At 40.8% G+C, this 16,628-nt stretch overlaps 1 protein-coding gene and 1 pseudogene across 3 annotated transcripts in view; both read right to left on the bottom strand.

Moving 5' to 3' along the window:
* Nucleotides 1-16,628, bottom strand: part of ESP (separase) — a 34,485-nt gene that overhangs the window by 13,719 nt on the left and 4,138 nt on the right. For both annotated transcript variants that reach the window (XM_082914419.1, XM_028209628.2), the window contains exons 4-8: nt 3,015-3,149; nt 2,362-2,873; nt 1,691-1,796; nt 1,421-1,546; nt 48-344 (exon numbers count right to left, since the gene is read on the bottom strand). In XM_082914419.1, the coding sequence (XP_082770545.1) occupies nt 48-344; nt 1,421-1,546; nt 1,691-1,796; nt 2,362-2,873; nt 3,015-3,143 (1,170 nt within the window). In that variant the 5' untranslated portion in view covers nt 3,144-3,149. The remainder of the gene's footprint in view (nt 1-47; nt 345-1,420; nt 1,547-1,690; nt 1,797-2,361; nt 2,874-3,014; nt 3,150-16,628) is intronic.
* LOC145820040 (5-methyltetrahydropteroyltriglutamate--homocysteine methyltransferase pseudogene) lies at nt 7,459-8,449 on the bottom strand (annotated as a pseudogene). The gene has a single exon (XR_014360953.1). The product of XR_014360953.1 is annotated as a 5-methyltetrahydropteroyltriglutamate--homocysteine methyltransferase pseudogene (transcript).

The following is a 16,628-nucleotide window of genomic DNA, read 5'->3' on the forward strand; positions in this document are numbered from 1 at the left end:
CAGAAATGCAAATTACTAAAGACAGCAAGAAGCTTTCAGACATTTACCTTCACCCACTGCTTCACCAAAGCTATAGGAGTCGGCAGCCTATTGAACACATTCTCAGCAGAGGACCAGTTTTCAAGACTATATCCCATGATTCTAGTCACCTTATTATGGCTGTCGCATTGATAAAGTAAATCAAGAAGAAAAGCACTTTTCGCACATGCCTCACTGACAAGATTTGCAACAGCATCTTCCGACACATCACTGCCAAATCTATTTGATTTGTTTACAAAAGCCTCACAAAGATATGAAACAGAAGTCCATGATGCCGTACAACATAATTTCAGCACCTTGGAAGCCTGTAAAAAAAAAATCACCTAAAATTTTGCATATCGACGTATCTTTCATTTTTTTGAAAATTTCTGTATTGACGTGTCTGTGTTTCTTAGGTTGTATATGGTCAGGTATTCATTTTGAGTGTGCCTAGCTCAACATTTTGGGACTCATGTAGGCCACATCTTATAATATTTAATGGGGCTTGGTTGCATAAAACAATTTAATTCATTTAAACAATATGCCCACTGTTTTACCTAGATCCCAAGTCACTTGAGTGAAAGTTCTTGGTCAGTATATTTAGGCTTGCATCACTTACTACTAACGACACATATTAATGAGAGCCCAGCTCAAAGTGGACAGTAATACTGTGGCTTGGGATTGGCTGAAAGATCTTGAGCGATGTATGTAGGAGTACATTTTGTTCACATGGAAAAAATATATATATATATATATATATGTACACTTACATCACTTCCTAGTAACGATGTGTTTCAAAGCCGTGGGTGCCTAGCCCAATGTGGACAGTATCATTACAGTTTGGGATGGAGGCATTACACCCAGGTTCATTAAGTTTTAGTATATTACAAACCAGTTGAACCACACAAACCCAAATTATTTTGGCTTGTTCTTTAATTGCTAGGTCCAGTTTTTTGGAACCAAACCAATCAATGTCAATTTGGTTCTAGGTAAAATAACCCAAACCAAACCAACTCACGTGCGCCCCTAGTTAACTTATGATCCTCTCCTACCTAATTCATTAACATCCTTTACCAGCTGGGTAAGGTAGGATAAACCAAAACTCAAAAAATAAAACAATCTTGATCATAACAACAAAAACCAATCCACCTTGTTTAGGAGCTCATGCATTACCCCCCAAAATTCTCTCAAATCAGAAAGAGCGCACTAAAAAGCTAAAGGATCTAAAAACTATTAGAAAATAGAACTAGTCTGACAACACCATTATTTATATATAAAAAAAATTGCAAAATTAAAACAACAATAGTTCAATGATAACACAATTGTTTAGTCAAACATTGCGGTCATAGAAGTAAGATTTACTGCAAGTCAATATAAAGCCATATTTTCCATATCAAAGTACCTCTTTCACTTGCTTATTCCTATATAGAGTAACACCAACATTGTGAAGAGAGGCAAAGAGAAATTTAATGCCACTAGCTTGAATCCAATCAATAGAAATAACTTGCTTAATAAAATCAGCACTCTCCTGCAGTAAGAAAAACAAACCAATTAGCCTATGGATAAACCAGTGCATTACTTTCCTGCAACAATTGAAGGGAACCAAAATTACCAAATTGAATGGAAAAAACAATCTTGGTCATTCATAATAACTTGAAATCAAAATGGCAACCTTTGTGTAGAGCTTAGTTCTGAACGAGAGAGTGAAGGCAGCCAAAGCTACAATGAGTATTGTTTTGTCATAATCATCGAATGCATTGCTCTCCCTTTCAAATGCACTGCATCCAAAAACAAAAGAAACCCCAGTACCCTTAATTATGTACTTAATTAACCTAATTAAACTACACAACCCAAGCTATTAAATGATGGATTCTCCAACAAAAGTTTCAGAGAATTTAATAACTTGGCTGAATTATACTCAACAAAGGCACTTGTATTCTCTTCTATGAAAGTCACCCACTGGGGAACATTTCTGCCGACACTTGGCAGATAATATTTAATTGAAAGAAGCAAAGGAGGAATGATAACAAAGAAAGAAAAATTTCAAGCAGTAAATCAATAATATCCATGTCAACCAAAGATTGTAGCATGAGCAGCAGTAACTGTTACACTCACCTTTCCAAAATCTTGGCCCTTTGAATCCATAAATTATGTGGGTCAAGAAAGAAAGAATCAAGAAAATAACTTCAGATAAGACTATTATTGTATGAATCATTTAATTGGTTCTATAAGAAAGATCATTGACAATTAATGCACAAATTAACCAATCATTGAACAGAACCAACTGGTTGTTTTTCCTGAGTACAAAAATGAAATAAAAAGTAGAATATATCATAAACATACCTGTGACAAAAAAGAAAAACATCACAAAATTGATGGAATGCATCCTGAATATCACATAGCTTGGTGGGAAAGGAAGCATCTCCAATTTCAGTAAATATCTCTTTCCTTGCTGAATTTACAAACTCAGCAAGTGGCTGGCACAAGAATTTCAGTGCATTACAGTAAGGCAGTAGATATGACTTTCCATTCTTTGTTTTACAAACTCTAGAAGCCTTATAATTTGAATCTCTGTGTAAATTTATTTCGTGTACAGAATCTGCGGAATAGTTGTATTCATCACTAATTGGCAAATTGCTATCGTTATTGCTAGTTAGAAAGTGACATTTCAATTTGCCAAGCAAAGCATTCAAATTATGGAGCACATCCTCCTTATCAAGCAAGAATCCTATCACAGATCCATCATTCATGTTTCTCATGGTCATGCTGCTGTCCTGCCTTGACTGACCATTGCAGTCACTGATGAACAACCCAGTACCATAAAGCCTCAGAATCAGGTCAAAAGGCGATGAAACCTGTGGAACAGTTGGATACCTTCCATGAAACACAATGATGGGAGAGAAGAAATGCATGTAATGCAAAGAAAGGAGTATTTTTTTTTTTTTTTGGATATGTAAAAGAAACGAGTAAATAACTATATAGTGCACAAAAAGTACCTGACAAAATTCACCTGCTATTTTGCTTAGATATGTTGCAAAGGCACTGCACAAATCTCTAGTTGCAATTCGACATTTATTAGCACAATAATAGACAAGTTCAAGAAATTCCATTGTAGTGCTTTCCATTTCAACCTGCCAACATAAATAATATTATGATTAGTATTAAAATTCAATATGAAGAGTTAAACCATAAATTGCAAAGCTTCAAGTAACAAGTGCAAATTGTAGATTCCCTAATGCTATGTTTGGTTGGGGGATTTGAGGAGGGATTTGGAAAGGGAAAGGGAAAAGGTGTGTGAAACTAGGTGAAATATAGGCATGTTTTATTCACATTTCATCTACCTTTTCCATTTCCCTTTCCAAATCCCTCTTTAAATCCCCCAACCAAACACAGCATAAGAGTAGGTTCTAAGACAAGAATATAAATGAATAGAGAACAAAAAGAAACCATGTTACAATAAAGTTAAAATTCAGTATACAAAAAGAAAATCAAATAAAAAGGCAGTGCAAAAGAAGCAAATAAATTTATGTAACAGTCTCTTTCAACACTTAATTCTTCCTGTTAATCATTAAAATTGATACATCTTTGACAAAAAATCATTTTCCCTCCCAATAATATGGAATTGCAAGAGTAAAAATGGAGGTTCATCATATGTTGCATTCATGTCTTTTTGGCAACCAAGCCACACTGCAACATGTAAAGGATATATACCAAACACAAGCACAAAAACAATAATGTATAAGCAAACTAAAAGTTTACACATCAACCTTCTCTTGGGATCAAAAACCTGACTCCGAAGGTTTAGAGAAGAGAATGAGTTAGACTTCATTTCCTTTTATATTACTAATATTGAGTAATTACAAGAGTGTCATAAGACATAATATATGTGCCAGCCCATTACACCAATCAAGGAATAAATAAAAAGAAAATACAATCACATATTTCCTATTCTAACTTGTTGCCTATTCTAACACTTCCCCTCAAGCTGGTGCGAAGATATCTCTCATGTCCAGTTTATTGAGAATGCTATGAAATGGTTTGCTCCCTAACCCCTTGGTGAGAACATCGACTAGTTGATCTCCAGTTTTCACAAATGAAATACATATAATGCCACTAGTGAGCTTTTCCTTGATGAAGTGCCTATCAATCTCCACATGCTTAATTCTATCACGTTGAATTGGATTATGAACTATGTTGATTCTTGTTGTCACAATAGTCACATGGAGTCAGTCTGATAAATTCTCAAGTCTCCCAATAGTAGTTTAATCCATAATAACTTACATACACCCTGAGCCATAACCCTAAATTCTGTCTCAACACTAGATCTAACCACCACATTTTGTTTCTTACTTCGCCATGTGACTAGGTTGCCACCCACAAATGTGTAGTATCCGAAAGTAGATAATCTGTCAGTGACTGATCCAGCCCAATCTGCATCAGTAAATGCCTCCACACTAAGATGGCCATGTTTTGAGAAATAGAGACCCTTTCCAGGAGAAGACTTCAGATATTTCAGGATTTTCATAACTACCTCCAAGCGGGAAGTTCTAAGAGCATGCATAAACTGGCTCACCATGCTCACGGCAATGGCAATGTCTGGACGTGAGTCGGATAAGTATATGAGTTTGCCTACTAGTCTCTGGTATCTTCCTCTGTCCACTGGATCTCCCTTTTAATCCTCACTCAATTTCTAGCACGGTTCTAGAGGTGTATCACATAGTCTACCTCCAAGCATTCTAATTTCCTTTAATAAGTCGAGTACATACTTCCTTTAGCATGTGAAGATGCCATCCTTGGACCGAGCTACTTCAATGCCCGAAAAATACTTCAAATAGCCTAAGTCTTTGATTTCAAACTCTTTGACTAAGTATTCTTTCAAACAAGGAATCTCCTCAACATCATCTCCTGTCAAAACAATATCATCAACATAAACAAGAGATGTGGTCTTACCATGTGAGGAGTGTTTCACAAATAAGATGTGATCAGCTTGACTTTGCTTGAACCCATATTTCAGCATAGCTTGAGCAAACCTTTCAAACCAAGCCCTAAGAAATTGCTTTAGCCCATAAAGTGACTTTCAAAGCCTACATACTTTACCGTTAGACTTAACATTCGCAAAACCAAGAGGAATATCCATGTAGATCTCTTCTGCTAGGTTTCCATGAAGAAAGGCATTCTTCACATCAAACTAATGAAGTGACCAATCCAAATTTGCAACAACAGAAAATAAGATTCCCACAAAATTCATCTTAGCAACCGGTGCAAATGTCTCCTGATAATCCACCCCATAAGTCTGAGTGAAGCTCTTAGCAACCAGTCTTGTTTTGTATCGTTCTATGAAACCATCTGCTTTGCGTTTTACCGTGTACACTGTAAAAATAAATTGATAGATAGAGAATAAATTGTATGTATTATTGATTGATATTATTGAATGTTACAATGATTCCTATATATAGAAGAGTAGGTGGTAGTAGGTGGTAGATGGAGTAGGTAAAGTGGAGGTGGTAGTGGTGTAGTGGGTTAGGTTTAGTGGAGTAGGTGAGGTGGTAGTGGTGTAGTGGGTTAGGTTTAGTGGGTGAAGTAGGTGATAGGTTTTAACAGCCCTCCGCAAACTTAAAGGGGATAGGAACTAACCAACTTGAGTTTGGAGAGAGTAACAAAACAAGAAAATACATAAAAATAAAAGAGGATAGGAGACACTGTATGATCGTGTCAGACCGTTGGTGAAGACACTGTATGGTTGGTAGACCGATGTAGAAGACACTGGCTCGTGTCGAACCGATGTAGAAGACAGTTTATGGGGTCATGTCCGACCGTTGTAGAAGACAGTTTACGGGGTCTTGCTGGACCCTTGTAGAAACTAACCGGAATCAATGTCGGGACAGTTTACAGAGTCTTGTCGGAACCATGAAGGAGCTAACCGGAATCAATGTCAGGACAGTTTACAGAGTCTTGTCGGACCCTTAAAAAATCGCACCCTCAAAAGGTGTGCCCAATCTGTCAAAAGGCGTGCCATCAAAAGGCGTGCCCAAGTCATAAAAAGATGTGCCGGACATGATGGCGAGGCGCGTCACCACATTGGCTTGCGCGCCCGTTTTGTCGTCTGGCGTCAAGGGGCGCGCGATGCGCGTGTCTGCCTTGGCTATTTAACCAAGACGGATGCTGAGGCTGAGGCAGAGGCTAAGACAAAAAACTGGCTAAAAACCTCTGAGAAACTCTTCGTTGTCTTGAGAGTGATACTCTGTTCGTTTGCTGAGAGAGATACTCTGTTCGTTTGCTGAGAGAGATACTCTGTAACACTCTGTAACCAATCCTGCTCTGAAAGTACCAGTCGGAAATCGCTGCTTCGCTGAAACACTCAGCAACCCAAAACATGGCCTCGTCTTCCCGTTCAGCTACCCAGAATATGGCCTCTTCGTCCCGTGGTCTGCTCACTCTTTCCCGACCTCAACGAGTCAACAAGAGAGATAACTGGTGCGGTGGCCAGTGAACCTCAACCAAACGCCTCTGTTTTTGCTCCGTTGAACTTTCCGATGCGGTCGGTGGAGCAAAAAATGGCGGTGCAAATTGATATTAAGGCCAATCAGTATACTTTGAAGTCATGTGTGGAGACCATGACGGCGGTCACAAACCTGTCGCACCGGCTGCAGAGTAAGACAAATGAGGTGCAGCAGTTAAACGCCCAGCTGGCGCTGCTCCAACGCACGTATAAGGATGCGCGAGCAGAGATAAGTGTGCTAAAGGCGGAAAATAAGGAGCTGAAGCGGAAGGCCACCGTTATGTTCCGATTTGGAGGGCCGCCATATGCTGCAGTGGAGGAGCAGGGAGTAGTGATCATGCCCAGTGGAGTGGGAAACACGGAGGCAACACCGACAAGGGCCGCCCAGGACGGAGGCAAAAAGAAGAGACCTGCGGCAGAGTAGAGAAGAAAAATCCCACTGTGGGTGTGGTTGTTGTGTTGTGGTTGTGTTTGTTTGTTTTGGTGTTTTTTTTTTTTTTTTTTTTAGGGTGTAGAATGCTGATCAGGGCGAAGTCCCGATAGAAATAAAATGAGTGTATTGTGCAAATCTAAATAGCTTGAAGGTACAAGACTGAGCAGAAAAATGAGATTGAATGAATAGAAGGTTTTCTTTTTTTTTTCTTTTTTTTTTTTGATAAAATAAAATAAATAAAGGAAAAAAAATAATTAATTTTGAAAGCAAACGGAGGAAAGAGAGGGACAAACTCATGTGGATGTCATGATAAGAAAAGGCAAAAGAAAGAAAAAGAGAGAAAAATGCAAACAGGAGTGGAGACAAATTGAGTGGAATTCGGTGGAAAGAAGAGAGAAATCAGGATTATAAATTGCTTTGGCTAGTGGTAGGGCCCACCAGCACTATTCACTTCAAAAATGTGGAATGGTGAGCAAGAGGTGGAAACAACAAGCTTGTCTTTACCCACGATGCCCTCAAGAGTCTACAGCAGGCTGAGAGATGCAGCAAGATCATTGGCCCATATGTTTCTTCCATCAACCACTCCAGCAAAGAGGTATTTTCCTGACGGGAATCCACTTGTAATCAAATCAAGAGTTTGTGCTCCGCGAACCAGATCAAAACCAAAACCAGTGACATACTTCAGGCTGGTGAGGGTTTTAAATGCCTCAGCTGGAACATCAGCAAAGTAAGTCTCGACAATAACATTCAGGCCTGACAAAGCTGATTTTAGCTCAGAGTAGGCAGCAGTGAATGCTTGCAATTGGTGAGATTCAAGATCCTTCACAAGGGTGGGCTCATCAAACTGAATCCATGATGCACCAGCGGCCTTTAGCTCGGCAACAACTTCCTTATAGATTGGAAGGATTTTGTCTAAGAGGGAGAGAAAAGAAAATGATTTCTCGACACCCTTTGCAGGTTTTGAGAGCAACAAATAGGACACAGGGCCAACAAGGACTGGAACGGTATCTACTCCAAGCGCCTTAGCCTCCTTATATTCATCAACAGCCTTGTGGGAAGCATATGAGAACTTGATCTCAGGTCCCAACTCAGGGACAATGAAATGGTAGTTGGTGTCGAACCACTTGGTCATCTCCATAGCAAGTACAGAGGCATTTCCTCTAGCCATGGAGAAGTAAGTGTCAAACCCAATCTCACCACCTGTCCAACCATATCTAGGGGGAACAGCGCCAAGCATCGCGGTTGTATCAAGCACCTGATCATAGTAAGAGAATGTGTTGCTAGGAATATACTTGATGCCAGCACTGGCCATCTGCTTCCAGATGGAAGACCTCAGATCGGCTGCGACCTTTTTCAAATCCTCAGCACTGCTCTTCTTATCCCAGAAGGATTCCAATGCAAACTTGAGCTCTCTCTTGGGGCCCATGCGAGGATATCCAACGATGTGAGAGGCCATTTTTCTTTAGAAGGTAGAACCGGAAGAGAGAGAAATCTGCGACTGGTTCTTGGTGAGTGAAGGCGGAGGAAGGCGGAGTTTCGGTTCAGTTATGGAATTTGTGACAGTGGAGTGAAGGTATGTGTAGAGGTCCGGCGGACGGCCAAGGTGAGACTGCCGCCCGCCGGTGAAGCAGAATGACTAGGTTGTTAACCTTGCTCTGATACCATGTAAAAATAAATTGATAGATAGAGAATAAATTGTATGTATTATTGATTGATATTATTGAATGTTACAATGATTCCTATATATAGAAGAGTAGGTGGTAGTAGGTGGTAGATGGAGTAGGTAAAGTGGAGGTGGTAGTGGTGTAGTGGGTTAGGTTTAGTGGAGTAGGTGAGGTGGTAGTAGTGTAGTGGGTTAGGTTTAGTGGGTGAAGTAGGTGATAGGTTTTAACATACACCCACTTACATCCAACTGGATTTTTGCCTCTAGGTCACTCCACTAACTCCAAGTGCCACTCTTGCTAAGAGCTCTCATCTCTTCCATCATGACATGTTTCCATTCAAGAATAGAGAGAGCATCCTGAAAATTGGTAGGTAGACTCACAGAAGACACTTTAGACAGAAAAGCTTGATATGAGGAAGACAGATAAGAATAAGAAACATGATTACTAATAGGATGCTGAGCACATGACCTAACCCCTTCCTATTAGCCATGGAAACATCTAAATCTGAAAAAACAGGAATAGAAGTACTAAAATCAAAATTACCTAGACTCTCAGGAGTGGGGTTGACTTTGAACACTCATCCGGAGAAGAAGTTGACAGTAGAGGAAGGAAAATAGTCTCTTGCATCCAGGTGACTTCCTGTCTATCATTGTCCCTAATATAAACTTTGCCTTCTTCCTTTTCCTCAACAACTCCTAGCTCATCATCCTCTATCTGTTCAACCACTCGCGGAAGTGAAACAGGAATCTTTCACACCAAGGCTCCCCATGAAAGGATGACTGTGAGACCGGGGGGGTAGGAAAGTAAGATTGAGACTCAAAAAAAGCGACATTCATAAAGACAAACCATTTGCGAGTGGGAGGATGATACCACTTATAACCCTTTTTGATGGCAAAATAACCCAGAAAAACACACTTAAGAGACCTAGGATCTAATTTACCACGAATGGGTGAATGATTATAGACAAAGCAAACACAGCCAAAAGTCTTAGGAGGAATGGAAAACCCAGAAGAGGTAGACCCGAACAAAGCTTAAAGAGGTGTTTGTTTTTTTAGGACTTGGGTAGGAAGACGATTAATCAAATAAACAGCATTGACAACCGCTTCCCCCCAATAGGATCGAGGAACCCGCATTTCAAAGGATAGACAACGGGCGACATCAAAAAGATGGCGATTTTTGCGTTCTACAACACCATTTTGTTGAGAGGTATTAGTGCATGAAGTCTGGTGAATAATGTCATGAGTGGCAAAGTAAGTGGCAAGACTAAAGTCAATATATTCTCCCTCATTATCAGAATGTAGAATTTTTACAACCATCCCAAACTGAGTACAAACCATTTTATGGAAATTTTGAAGTACAAAAAAGACCTCACTTTTATCTTTCATCAAATAAACCCAAGTGGCCCTGGAACAATCTATAAAGGTAACAAACCATTTTTGACCGGTTAAAGACACAAACCAAGATGGACCCCACATATCAGAATGAATCAAAGAAAATGGAACTAAACTTTTATTAATAGAAAGAGGAAAAGAGGCTCTGTGTTGTTTTCTAAGTTGATAAGACTAACATTGAAAATTTGACACATAATTTTTCTCCAAAATAGAAAAAAATAAATGCTTAAATAATAAAAAAAAAGAAATGTCCTAAGCGACGATACCATAGCCAAATGTCTTCCTTGGTGAATGGTAACTGAATAGATGAATGAACCAGCTTGTTTGTCTAATCCAAAATGTAGAGCTCATTTTCCTCTCTACCACTACCAATCCTCTTTTTCTCGTGATAAGGTCCTGAAAAAGACAATGATTAGGAAAAAACGTCACGCTACAATTTAAGTCACGCGTATTATGACTCAAAGATAAAATATTAACACTAAAATTGGGAACATAAAGGACAGAAGACAAAGGAATGGAAGAGGTAGCATGAATTAAACATTTTCCTGACACAGACGAAATGGTACCATCAATAATACGGACTTTTTCCTAACCTAAGGAGGGATTATACTCGAAAAATAAATTAGAGAAGCCAGACATATGGTCAAAAGCACCAGAATCAATAATCCATGAGACAATCGTATGAGATAGCAACACACATAGAGAGGAAGCCAAGCTACCTGAATTAACAAAGGAAGAAAAATGTGCACCTGTAGTAGAAGTGGAGGCTTGACGGTCTAGCAAGTAACGAAAAGCAATCTCAAAATTCGAGGCAAATAACCCCAAGACATCAGCAACGGAGGAGACAACTGGAGATGAAGATGGTGGCTCAACGGTGTCTGAAAGATGGGCTCGTGCATTAGCCCCGCTGCCTCTAGTACCAGACCGACCCCCTCGAGTACCAGGACGGTTGCCTTGACCACCAAAGGGAGTTTCATACAGCTTCCAACAAGTCTTGCATGTGTGGCGAAGTCAATAACAATAGTCACAGTACAGATGATCTTTCTCAGATGAAGGACGAGAACCACTAATCACACGGTCGCCATCGCAAGAGGGTGCAAAAACCAAAACCGAGCAATCAGTAGTAGCAGAAGGAAGCATCGCAAAACGGCGACTCTCCTCATTCTGTACAAAAGCAAAGGCTTCCTGGAGAGAAGGAAACACATTGATGCCAAGTACTCTGCTCAGAACCGAATCGTACTCCACATTTAGGCCTTCCAAGAACTTGAAGACCCGCTCTTGCGCCACAAACTTCCGATAACAAACAGAATCAGTGGAACAAACAGGCTTGTAATCTTGAAGGTGATCAAGCCACTTCCATTCATTGCTAAATAAGGTAAATACTGAAGGATAGTCTACTCACCTTGTACCGGTTGTTCAATGAAGCGACATAACTCGAACGCTTGTGAGAAGTTTCCCTTCTTAGAGTAAGTAGTTGCCACGGCCTCCCAAATATCTTGGGCAGTGTCCATAGACAAGTAGCCCTCTCCAATCTCCGGAGCCATAGAATGAATCAACCAACTCATAATCAGAGAATTGGTGATCTCCCACTGGTCATAATGAGGGTCGGTGATACTGGGTGCCTAGGGCTGCAAACGAGCCGAGCCGAGCCGAGCTTTGCTGAGCTCAAGCTCGGCTCGTTTACTTATCGAGCTCGTTTATTGAGCTCGAGCTCAGCTCGATAAGGAACTGGGCTCGAGCTCGGCTCGGCTCGGCTCGATAATTTTTTTTTAATATTATTTATATTATTTAAATATAAATATTTAAATAAAAAATATTATTTATATTATTTAATATATAAAAAATATATTTATATTATTATTTTTATATATATTTATATATTTTTAATATATAAATAATATATTTATTATATAATTTAAATAAAGATAAACGAGCCGAGCTTATGCGAGCTCGAGCTCGGCTCGTTTACTTATTCATGAACAGCTCGGTTCATTTGCATCCCTATGGGTGCCTGAACCCACCCATCAACATATCCTATCTTCCACTTGCTCTTCAAGAAAATAGTCAGACTCTGTGACCACACTAGGTAATTCTAATCATTGAATAGAGAGGTGGTGATTCTAAGGCCAGTGTGAAGGTTATCAGTCATAGTGGAAGAAATAACAGAACTCTCGCCCTGAGATGGCTGAGAGGTAGTACATTCACTAATCAAATCCGCCATGGAGACTCTACTAATTATTCCTCAAATACGATTCCTCAAACACGAAGCCAATCACAAACCCGGGAGATGAGAGTGTAGTAACAAGCACAACAATAACTATAAAAGCATAAAGGAGGGAGAATCTAGTGGGGCTTTGTGTCTGGACTGTTTTTACATCAGCGGAGAGTTTTTTTTTTTTTTTTTGGTCTGCTTCGGTACTGTTTTACCTTACTAGAAGACTGTGTATAATTATCACCAATCCACTACGTAAGAGACGACTTCATATTACTGAAGCTTGGGTAACCAGCTTAGGGAATGATAGAATATCACCCCTTATTTATAGATGAAGATTAGGATTTACAAGGAAGGCAATTTACAAGATGATCCCTGAGTGCTATCCCTGAGTGCAAAAAATGATTACAGACAAACCCTAGTGTACCTTTCGGCTAATATAATATGCTAACACTCCCCCTCAAGCTGGTGCGAAGATATCTCTCATGCCCAGCTTGCCTAATATGTCATGAAATGGTTTATTCCCAATCCCCTTGGTGAGAATGTCAGCAAGTTGTTCACCAGACTGGACAAAGGGAGTACAAATGATACCACTAGTGAGTTTCTCCTTAATGAAGTGGCGATCAATCTCAACATGTTTTGTCCTGTCATGTTGAACTGGATTGTGAGCGATGTTGATGGCGGCCTTATTATCACAGTATAACCGCATGGAGTCTGTCTGAGCAATACCTAGATCATGCAACAATAATTTGATCCATAAAAGTTCACACACACCTTGTGCCATAGCTCTAAACTCAGCTTCTGCGCTTGACCTGGCAACCACATTCTGTTTCTTACTCCTCCAAGTAACTAGGTTGCCGCCAACAAATGTGCAATACCCTGAAGTTGATCTCCTATCAGTTACTGACCCAGCCCAGTCAGCATCTGTATAGGCTTCTACACGAAGATGATCATACTTTGAAAAATACAGACCCTTACCAGAAGCAGACTTCAAATACCTCAAGATTCTCATGACAGCTTCAAGGTGAATCTGATGAGGAGCATGCATAAACTGACTAACTATACTGACAGCAACAGCAATATCAGGACGGAAGTGAGATAGGTAAATGAGCTTACCCACTAATCGTTGATAGCTCCCCTTATCCACAACTTCTCCTCCTTCATCATCTCCTAATTTCTGATTGGGTTCCAGGGGGTGGCACATGCCTTGCAGCCAAGCATCCCAGTTTCCTTCAATAGGTCAAGCACATATTTTCTCTGTGAGATAAATATCCCATCCTTAGAGCGAGCAACTTCAATTCCCAGAAAATACTTCAAGCTGCCCAAGTCTTTGATTTCAAACTCTTTAGCTAAATATTTCTTCAACAGAGGTATTTCCCCACTATCATTGCCTGTAAGAACTATGTCATCTACATAAACAATAAGTGCTGTAGTTTTACCATGTGAGGAATGTTTCACAAATAATGTGTGATCTGCCTGACTTTGTTTGAAGCCATATTTAAACATAGCCTGAGTGAATCTCTCAAACCAAGCCCTTGGAGACTGTTTGAGACCATATAATGACTTCCGAAGTTTGCATACTTTGCCTTCTGTTTGATGATCCGCAAAACCCGGAGGAATGTCCATATATACTTCTTCTTCGAGGTCACCATGGAGAAAAGCATTCTTGACATCAAACTGATAAAGCGGCCAATCTAGATTAGCTGCTAGAGAGAGAAGTACTCTGACTGAATTCATTTTAGCCACGGGTGCGAAGGTCTCCTGATAATCAATGCCATATGTCTGAGTAAACCCTTTTGCCACAAGTCTTGCCTTGTAACGCTCAATAGACCCATCTGCTTTGTGTTTCACAGTATATACCCATTTACATCCCACAGGTCGTTTGCCCGGAGGTAATGCAGTCAATTCCCAAGTGCCATTCTTCCTAAGTGCTTTCATTTCCTCAATCATGGCTAGTTTCCATTCAGAGGTAGCAAGGGCATCCTGAAAATGGTTAGGAATGCTAACAGAGGAAATATTGGACACAAACGCTCTATATGAGGATGACAAATGAGAGTATGATACAAACTGTGAGATAGGATGTTGAGTACAAGATCTCACACCCTTCCTCTTGGCAATAGGAACATCAAGATCAATGGACTCGAGAGATTCAAAGTTACCTCGACTCTCATCAGAAGCAGGAGATGGCAGTGGGGTAGCAGAAACGGTCCCGTGTATCCAGTTAACTTGTTTTCTGTCTATGTCCCGGACATAAACATGCCCGTCCGTATTCTTGGTGACAGTGGGTTCTATAGTCCCAGTAGAAGAGGGGGGTTCAAGAACAACTGGTTCCACCATAGGAGGCACAGAGGGTGGTGCAAGAATAACTGGTTCCACCATAGGAGGCACAGGACTCACTTCACACCAAGGCTCCCCCGGAAATGAGGACGGTGACACCGGAGAGGACAAGAAAAAAGACTGGGATTCAAAGAAAGTTACATCCATGGACACAAACCACTTACGAGAAGAAGGGTGGTAACATTTATACCCCTTTTGAGTAGGAGAGTAACCAAGGAAAACACACTTAAGGGAGCGAGGGTCCAACTTACCACGAGAGGGGGAGTGATTATGGACAAAACAGACACAACCAAATATTTTGGGAGGAATAGAAAACAAAGACGGAGAACCGAGGAGGACATGAAGCGGAGCCTGTTTGTCCAAGACCTGGGTAGGGAGACGATTAATAAGATGGGCAGCGGTGAGAACAGCGTCGCCCCAATAGGGCTGAGGCATATTCATAAAAAAAACACATGCACCGAGCCATGTCAAGAAGGTGCCGATTCTTGCGTTCGGCCACCCCATTTTGTTGAGGGGTATTGGTGCAAGAGGTCTGATGGATAATGCCATGAGTAGAGAAATATTGCCCTAACCCTGAATCGATGTATTCCCCGCCATTATCAGAACGAAATATTTTGATAGTGGCCCCAAACTGAGTACAAATCATCTTATGAAAAGTGCGAAACACAGAGAAAACCTCACTCTTATCTTTCATGAGATACACCCAAGTAGCACGAGAAAAATCATCAATAAATGTAACAAACCAGCGATGACCTTTTACAGACAGAACACGAGAGGGACCCCAAACATCAGAATGTATTAATGAAAAAGGAACGGAGCTTTTATTCAAACTGGGAGCAAAAGAAGCTCTATGTTGTTTTCCAAGTTGACAAGACTCACAAAGAAAGTCAGACACATGATGATTTGCGAAACTAGAAGGAAATAAATGCTTAAGTAAATGAAATGAGGGGTGCCCAAGACGCCGATGCCACAGCCATAAATCAGCGGGGGTAGTAGAAGATGTGGTGGAAGAATAAGCAAGTTTGTCCGGTTGATCTAGGAAGTAGAGACCATTTTCGGCACTACCACTGCCAATCGTCCTCCCCGTGACAAGGTCCTGAAAAAGACAATGATCAGGAAAAAATGTCACACTACAATTCAAATCTTGGGTAAGACGACTTAAGGATAACAGATTAACAGAAAACTTGGGAACATGGAGAACAGAAGATAGATGTATGGTAGGAGTGACTTGGACTAAACCTTTTCCAGAAATGGAAGAAACAGTACCATCGGCAATCCTAACTTTGTCCTGACCTGAAGAGGGCTTATAGACAGAGAAAAGATCAGAGGAGCCAGACATATGATCTGAGGCACCAGAATCAATAATCCAAGGCAAGGATGTATGACACAGGAAAGCACAAGGAGAAGATGCTAAGTTACCTGAGCGGGCAAAGGACGAGGAAGCGGTACTGAGAGCAGTAGAAGATCGGCGTTCCAACAATTGGCGCAATGCATCCTCCAGCTCAGTATCAGAAGTTTGGGTAACAGAAGTAGAAGTAGAATCAAGGGTATCGACGGCACTAGACTGATGAGCCCGGGAATAGGAACCACGTCCTCTAGATTGGCCTGACCGACCTCCTCGAGAACCAGACCGATCACCTCGACCCCCGGATGGAGTCCCATGAAGCTTCCAACACGTCTCACGAGTATGCCGCGGCTTTTTGCAATAATCACAGAATACAGATTCCTTATGAGCAGACGGAGGAGGCAGGCTGAGGCTATCTCGAGGAGTAGACAGTAATGCGGAACGGTCAGTAGAGACAGGGGACATCATGGCAGACCGGCGACTCTCCTCATTTTGTACATAGGCAAATGCCTCCTGAAGTGAAGGAAGAGTATCCATACTCAGAACTCGACCCCTAACTGGATCATACTCCACATTTAGGCCGGCCAAAAATTTAAAGACCCGTTCCCGTGCGATGAACTTTTTGTACCCGATAGAATCAGTAGGGCAAACGGGCTTATAATCTTCCAGGTGGTCAAGGCGTTTCCAGCCGTTGGTGAGGAAAGTGAAGTACTGAAGAACAGTTTGCTC

Source organism: Camellia sinensis, chromosome 2 (genome assembly GCF_055761805.1).
Source record: "Camellia sinensis isolate YWXY chromosome 2, ASM5576180v1, whole genome shotgun sequence".
Lineage (NCBI taxonomy): Eukaryota > Viridiplantae > Streptophyta > Magnoliopsida > Ericales > Theaceae > Camellia > Camellia sinensis.